Consider the following 8,135-nt stretch of genomic DNA (forward strand, 5'->3'; position numbering starts at 1 on the left):
ATATTTCAGGCTTGCTTGTATCAGTGTAGACAATACAGCCTGCCTTATCTCTATGTGTTCAGGAATACAAAACAAACTTAGTTCCCAACATCAAAACAATTAGTGGCGTCGTGAACAAGCAGATTCGTCAAAATGAAATAGACAAAAAAGAATTTTTTTTCCCCCTCCTCGAAATAGAAATCCCTCTTGCGTTGATATCTTTAGAATGCACCTCCAGGACAGCTTTTTGCGATAAAAACAAAGATAAGCTTTTTCGATTTCTTTCCTCCTTAATTTCGTTAGTGAAAGAGAAAAGCCAAAACTCACCTAAGAGTTCTTCACAGCTGATTCATTGACAAATCTCTTTTTTGCTGCACCAATTTAAGCCAAGTAAAAAAAGAAGATAGAAAGAAGGATGCTTATCTGCCTGTTAGAGTCCGTTTTCTTTAAAGAAAAGATAAACGTGTCGCTATAATCAGCTAGAGCTTGATGAAAGTCCGTCCGGCATTGCAGTTTGAACTTTCTCTCATAAATAAATGAAATCCAGTCCTCCCCACAAAAACAGGCTTTGAGGTTGATCTCTACGTTCCTCCCTGCCCGGGAGGAAATCTTTGTCAGTCAAAAAGAACGTTGTGACTGATTTTAGAGCTGAAAAAGCTTCTTCTGAGACGAGAGCTCGCTCAGAGGCAGCACAGGCAGAGCAACCCTTCCCGGAAGTCCGCCAGTTCTAGCCTTCTTCTGATTTCTTCACTGTTGTCTCCATTTTGGTTAATGACTGTGCAGAGGTATTGATAATCCTTGACAAGTTCAATGTCTTCATTGTCAACTTTAAAGTTGCATAAATCTTCTGTTGTCATTACGTTAGTCTTTTTGACATTCAGCTGTAGTCCTGCTTTTGTGCTTTCCTCTTTAACTTTCATAAGCATTCGTTTCAAATCATTACTGGTTTCTGCTAAGAGTATGGTATCGTCTGCCTATCTCAAATTATTGATGTTTCTTCAGAGGCAGTGCAGCTTTGGCCAGAACAGGCAATTGATCTGTCTCCCAGACATGGGAACCACCCACCCACAAGGCCTCAATCTTTCCAGGATTCCAGCTCAGTTTACTGACCCTCTTCCAGTCCACCACTGCATCCAGGCACAGGTCCAGGGCTTGCACAACCCCTCCTGACTCAGATGTAATGGAGAAATAGAGTTGGGTATCATCAGCGTACTAATGACTCCTTGCTCCAAAACTCTTCACACCGGCTCACACAACTTTGTGATACCTTGATTGCTCTTAATGCCCTTCTGCTCCTGTTACTCTTGGGTTTTCTTTAAAAAAAATGGCCCACATACCCCTAATGCTGTGTATGGGGAGAGGGCATCTTGCAGCATCCTTCAAGAGCGGGTAGTGCATGTGTGGCCTATGTGAGGCATAGATGAATCAGTACATTTCTGGCTCATGTCAATTTCACACGTGTTCATTTCCCAAGTCCATTCTATCCCATTTCCAGATTAATTTGTGTTCATAGCCTCTTGGCAGCAGGGTTGCTGTTGCTTATCAGGAGGGTAAGCCCCTGAGCATGCACAGAATGACCAGCATGAAAATTGCAATTTCAAAAAGCCTTTTCACTCTGTGCACCCTGCACATGCTCAGAGACTTAGGGAAACCCTTTTTAAAAAAAGAAATGGTTGGCTGGGAAGGGGTTGTGTTCCCTGGTATTTGGATGGAAATTGTTTCCTATTTTTTTAAAAAAAGACAAAGAGAAGAAAAGGGTTTCACAAAAGCCGGTTCTTAAATCCCCACACAGTTTTAAAACTATGAAAATGTAGTAAGCATGTGAGCAAACTTTTTTTTGGGGGGGGGAAGTGTTTCTATGCAAGATGTATAACTAGAGGAGAAAGCAAGCAACAACCTCTCTCCCGTGGAAAATAGAAAAGTCAGCAGTTACTCAAGTCTCTCATATACTTCAGTTAGTGTGTGAGAGAGATTTGGATCAGGCCATTGATCTAACACCACTTTTGCATTGCAAAAGGGAGCGCAGCCACTGTGTGATGGATCTGTACCATTTGGTGCAACCAAAGAGTCTTTGTGCCTTACACAATATAATCTAATCAACGCTGCAACTGTGCACACATTTACCTGGGAGTAAGTCCTATTGATCCTAGTGGGTTTTACTTCTGAGTAGACCTTCCTAAGATTGCTCTAGTCTAGTCAGACTATAGAGCACATCCTACATTCAATTCAAAACCATTATTAACTGCCAACTTCAGGAAAAAATTATTGCAGAGTGGGTGGCTAGGAGGGTGGTGTTCTCCACTGGAATGCCAGGGAGTACCGTTCACATTTGCTGGCTCTGGTTCTCCTACACCATGCCGTTTTGGATTACCCAGGAGCCCTTATCATAATTATAATTGTGTTCTGCCATTACTGAATCTCCCTGATTGTTCAAAATAGTGCAAAACAGCATTTCACACATGAAGGCTATGGTGCTGAGTATATTTACTAGGGGAACATCTCTTCTGAATTTTGCAGGACTTACTTTTGAGTAAACAAACTTCATTTCTGGGTGTCAAGCTTCCCAGTCCCCTTCCAGTGCCACCAACACTCCCTTGACTTGTCAATATTAACATTCTTTCACTAAAAAGATTCCCTGTGGGGAGATGGCTATTTGATGGGCCATTAGCTACTTCATTTACATTGAAATGACAAGGCAGTCACAGAATAAACAAAGAACTATGTATTAATCTGCATAATTCCCAATAATCCTGCAGAAGAAACTCAGGGCAATTAAGAATAACAATCTATTTTAAATCTGCAATTCTTTTTTTAAAAAGCAGTGTCACCAAAAGCAGCGAGGAGTCACAATTGTTCAATCCCGTCCTGATGTTTGTGTGAGTGCAAGGATTGGGGAAAATCTGGAAAAGCATCCGGCTCACAGGAAATTCTGTCCCCCCCAGGAGAAAGTCATTGGTTTGGAAAGATGGTATGTTGCCAATGTGATGGTCAGCGTGAAATTGCCTGACTAGTACAAGGGGTTCAACCTTTCCTTTGGAACTCTAGTTCTTTATGGGAGGACTCAGATGCAGGAGCAATTGGAACTGACCGAGTGGCCCTTCATCTAAAGCAAAGAGGCCTCCAGAAGGTTTTGGCTGGCGAGTCGGGTGAGACGCGTTTGGCCCTCGCCGTGTGATGAGCAGGGGCTGGGCTGGGCAGAAGCAGCATCCTGGTGGGCTCTGGGAGGGGGGCATTGTGCCAATGCCACTTTAGAAGTTACCTGCTCCAACGCCACATCCTCCCCTGCAGTCATTCTCAAATTATTATTCTGCTTGTTCAAATCTCTCTTTTTTGTCAGAATGATATTACTCCCAAATTTGTTTTGGTTTTCTCCACAAACTGTACCTGCCCCGAGGCAGAGATTCTTTCCAGGAAAACCTCTTATCATAGCCTGCAGCAATGTGTGGTCTCACCTGTCGAATTTATATTTCACATTTCCAAGGACTTTAACTCTGACGGACCCAGAGAACTCGGGCAGAGTCAGGCCGGCCAGCTTCCGTCGCAAGGCTGCAACGCCCTCCTGGCGACCTGAAGCAAAGCAAAGAGAGCGTGGGCATCAGATGGTTTCCTTCAACACGAAAGGTACCAATTTGCTTTTTGGAGGGGGAGACCCTCTCTCCATAAAGAATCAAAGAAAAAGCAACATCTTTAGATAGATTGTCAGATTCATTATTCCAAATCCACTGAGCTCGTAAGTGGACCTAAACCAGCTTTTGTGAACTTGGCGCCCTCCAGATGTTTCGGATTACAGCTCACTGGCTGGGGTGGATGGGAATTGCAGCCCAAGACATCTGGGGGGTGCTAGACTGGTGAAGGCTGACTTAAGCATCTAGCTGTTAAGTGGGTTCAGCCCAAGACATTTTGCTGTCTGAGGCAAAAGGCAGGATTGCACCCTCCCACAATTTCAGGCAAAGATGCCGACTGAGCTGGCCGTTGAATCTTTCTCCAACATGAGTGACAGGACAGCAACCTCTGCTGTAAGGCTGGCCTTGTAAAGTTTAGCAAAGTTACGTTAATGACCACCTACATAGTCATATTCCCTGTTGCAAGTCTATGAACAAACCTATCCACCAGGTAACTCACTGGTAAGACAAATTGCAGGCTGTGCAGGAAGTGGGAGGACAAAAGGAAATGGGCACCTACCATAATCCAGGCCTTTGCTGGTGATTCTGCCCACAAACCCAGGTCTTGTGCCTGTGGAGAGCACCAAGTAGTAAAGAAAAACCAGCAGAGAAGCCAGGAACAAGTTGCCCTTGGACATCCTTGCTGCAGCCCAGAGCCCTTTTGGAGACTCCTGCCCAGGGAGGCTGAATGTGCTCTTAGCTTGGAGAAAAGAGAAGTGACAATGAGGTGACCAAGGGAGCCAGAACCTGTATTTATACTTCCTCAAGAGGGTTACCCCCCTCAGTTGCACAATTATGAGCCTAGATCCGGGTTGGTTTTGTAGTGTAGCTTTCTTTAGCTGGGCATGCCTAAAAGCTGTCTCTGCCTGGGGCTGGACTAGACCCTGGGCTCAGAGACTCAGGGCTGCACATTCTGTGACTTACAGCATGGACATGCCACTTTGTCATCTTGACATTCTAGCTGTTTTGCTTGAAACAGGCATACCCAGTTCCAGGGCTTGATTTCTAAAAAAGAGTTCCTGGTTCTCAAGACTGCGTGGAAGAAACATGCCCTGGAACTATAAGGGCTCCTCCAGATGATCTATTTAGTGAGCATTCATTCCATCCTGGTTTGCTTGCACAAACATTATGCAGTGCTGTTCATTGATCATTTGTCCTGATTTGCATGTGAGGTGTTTGTACGCCCTCCCATTAATCAGTCATTCCACACTTTTCCATTCATTTTTCATCACTTTCCTATCTCAAAAAGTCCATGTCTTTTTTAAAGGTAGATGCTGATACAGAGCTTGCACAGCCTCTCACGACTCAGATGTTATGGAGAAGTAGAGCTGTGTCACATCAGCTCCAGAACTCCCAATGAACACTCCCAGCAGCTTCATATGGAGGTTACATAGCACTGGAGACAAAATGGGGCCCTGTGGAACCCCATAGCAAAGTTGTCAGGGAGTCGAAGAGCTCTCCTCCAATGCTATTGTCTGGACTCAACCATGCAGGTGGAAACAGAGCCACTGCAGTATAGTGCCCCTGACACCCACCCCGCACACTCAGTCAGGGAGGATCCAGTGGTCAATGGCATCAAAAGCCACTGGGAGACTGAGTAATAGTTTAGCACTCGTTATACAGGTCATCCATCAATGTGACCAAGGCCAACTCATTCCCAAAACCACGCTTGAACCCAGACTGAAGTGGATCCAGGTAACCAGCATCATCCAGAAACACTTGCAGTTGCTATGAACCCTCTCGATCACCTTCCCCCAAATGGGGTATTGGCAACTGGCCAGTGGTTGTCATACCCAATTGGGTCCAGGGTGGGTTTTTTAATGAGAGGCTGCATCAGCCCCTCTTTAACAGCAGCTGGCACCTCTCCATCACACAGCACCCTGGACCCACCTGCCCCACCCTGCTCCAGCTAGCTTTGACCAGCGATGAAGGGCAGGGGTCCAGAAGGCAAATGGATGGATGCCTTGCTACAAGTGTCCTGTCAACACCATCATCCAGCCACATGAACTAGAAAAGGCCCCAGCACTCTGGACCAGACATTGCACTGGGTGCCTTAACAGGACTCACTGCAATGGCGGCACCTATGAAGTTCAGTGACTTTGTCCTCAAAATATCTTGTAGGCTGCTTGTCACTCTAGCTAGTCACCGTATGTTGTAGAGACCCACCCCTGAATCCAGGGTGACGAATCTCAGGACCACACGGAACACCTCTGCTGGCCAACAACAATGGGAAGGACACAGAAACACAGGAGAACAGGAAGACAGCCTTATGCTGAGTCAGGCCGTTGGTCCATCTAGCCCAGCATTGTCTACACTGACTGGCAGCAGCTCTCCTGGGATTCCCAGCCCTACCTGCAGATGCTGGGGACTGAACCTGGGACCTTCTGCTTCTGAGGTGGATGCTCTGCCACGGAGCCACACAATGGATGCAGCACAGAGTGACTCCTTGGCTGCCTTCACGGCCAGGTGGTCGGCACCGTGAGGCATCCTAACATGTGCTCAGTCAGTCTCAGGGTGAGATTTCTGCCACTTGCGCTCCAGGCTTCACCCAGCTGGCTTCCTCAACGGCAGCTCCTCAGAATAGCAAGGAGCAACACGATCTCCACAGTGCCAGAGAAGACCCTCAGGAGCAATCAGGCTGATGGCCAGGGCTGGCGCCAGACATGCTGGCGCCCTTGGGCACCAGCCTGCCCTGGGCCCCAGTACCCATACACACACATGCCCCGCTTACTTACCTTGAGGTGAATGTTGGTTGTGCTGCGGGTGCAAGCCTGCCATCAATCAAGATGGCAGCCGAGGGTTCCCTAAGGGGCTGATGCCTCCGCCACCATCTTGGCTGATGGCATGCATGCGTGCTAAGTGTGTGCATACCTGCCATCAACTAAGATGGCAGCAGGGGCATCAGCCCCTTAGGGAAACCTCGGCCGCCATCTTGATTGATGGCAGGCTTGCCCCTGCAGCGCAACCAGCATTTACTTCAAGGGAGAGGTAGATGGGGCATGCAGATGGGTGTTGCGGGCCTGCACAGTAGTGGAGGGTGCCTGGGAGCTCCCTCTCTGCGATCCACAGCAGGGTTGGGAGCTGACGCTGCCGTGGATAGTGGAAGGGAGAAGGAGCCTTTCAGGGGCCCCTTGAGCCTCAGGCACCCTCAGCCAGGGCCCAACCTGGCTGCCTTCTGGCACTGGCACTGTTGATGGCCCTACTCATTTCACTGTTCCGTGTGAAACAAGAGCTTCAACACAATCACTTGCTCTGCCCACTAGAAAATCCCCCAGAGCTATCAGAAATCCATCAGGCTCCATCAACCTCCAAGGGAAGATAATCCAAATTGTTCCCCCATTCCTGAAGACAGTAGTTTCCATAAGACTAAACTTCACCAAGAAGCCGCTGGATCATGACAACACAGTGATATCCACCCTGCCTACTTCCAGACCACCCCCCTCCCCACTTGGAGCAAAACCAAATGGAGGGTATGCCTTGGGCTGATGACCATTTGGACAATCCCATGGTTGCCATGAAATCTTGAGCTGGACTCAAGGTGTCCTCAGCATGGATGCTGAAGTCACCTAGGAGACCACTGTCCTGGGCTCCTCCAGTACCACACAGGAGATCACCTTGGCCAGCCTGGCCAGGTAGGCTTTTGGGCAGCAAGGTGGATGGTACACCAACAGCATCCCTAGCCTAGTTCTTTGGCCCAGCACCAGATGCAGGCCCTCCAGTCTCACTCCAAGGAGGAATAGTTTCCTGGTGATGGAGAATGAACTCTGGTGGACCACAGCAACTCCCCCTCCCTGCCCCTCCCATCTGGATTGGTACTGCACTGAATTCCTAGGAAGGCAAAGCTGGTTAGGTCCGGCCTTCCTGCTCCCCATCCAGGTTTCAGTAATAGATGCCAGGTCTGCCTGCTCACCCACAATTAGATCATGGATCGCAAAGTGCAGAACACGGAATAATGGGCTCAAGTTGCAAGAAGCCAGATTTCAACTGAACATCAGGAAAAACCTCCTAACTGTTAGAGCGATACGACAATGGAACCAATTACCTAGAGAGGTAGTGGGCTCTCCAGCACTGGAGGCATTCAGAGGCAGCTGGTCAGCACCCTGTCAGGGATACCTTAATTTTGATTCCTGCATTGAGCAGGGGGTTGGACTCGATGGCCTTGTAGGCCCCTTCCAACTCTACGATTCTATGGATCAGCATGTCCTCAAGGGGAACTGACCTGGTATTTAACAGTAACACCACCAGACTGTTGGGCACGGTGGCAGAGTCCAGCTGTACTAAGGAAAGGTGGGAACTAAGCAAGGGGCACAAGTTGCAAACACCTGTAACCACCCCCTCCATTGTTTCATTCTCCAGCCAAGTCTGCCCCTCCCCTCGATCACTGCCTCCAGCTGTGGCCCCTTCAATATTTCTCTCTCCCCCCACGGCATATTCTGCCTACAGCCCACTCGCCTGAAGACGGTCACAGGTGCTCAGCCTAACAACCTCCACAGC

At 48.2% G+C, this 8,135-nt stretch overlaps 1 protein-coding gene across 1 annotated transcript in view; it reads right to left on the reverse strand.

The window, feature by feature from the left end:
- Positions 1–4,333, reverse strand: part of LOC133386947 (bactericidal permeability-increasing protein-like) — a 33,031-nt gene extending 28,698 nt beyond the window's left edge. Inside the window, exons 1-2 of the mRNA XM_061630767.1 lie at positions 4,162–4,333; positions 3,432–3,546 (exon numbers count right to left, since the gene is read on the reverse strand). Of these exons, the coding sequence (XP_061486751.1) occupies positions 3,432–3,546; positions 4,162–4,279 (233 nt within the window). The 5' untranslated portion in view covers positions 4,280–4,333. The remainder of the gene's footprint in view (positions 1–3,431; positions 3,547–4,161) is intronic.
- Positions 4,334–8,135: the final 3,802 nt, after the last annotated feature.

Source organism: Rhineura floridana, chromosome 6 (assembly GCF_030035675.1).
Source record: "Rhineura floridana isolate rRhiFlo1 chromosome 6, rRhiFlo1.hap2, whole genome shotgun sequence".
Taxonomy (NCBI): Eukaryota; Metazoa; Chordata; class Lepidosauria; order Squamata; family Rhineuridae; genus Rhineura; species Rhineura floridana.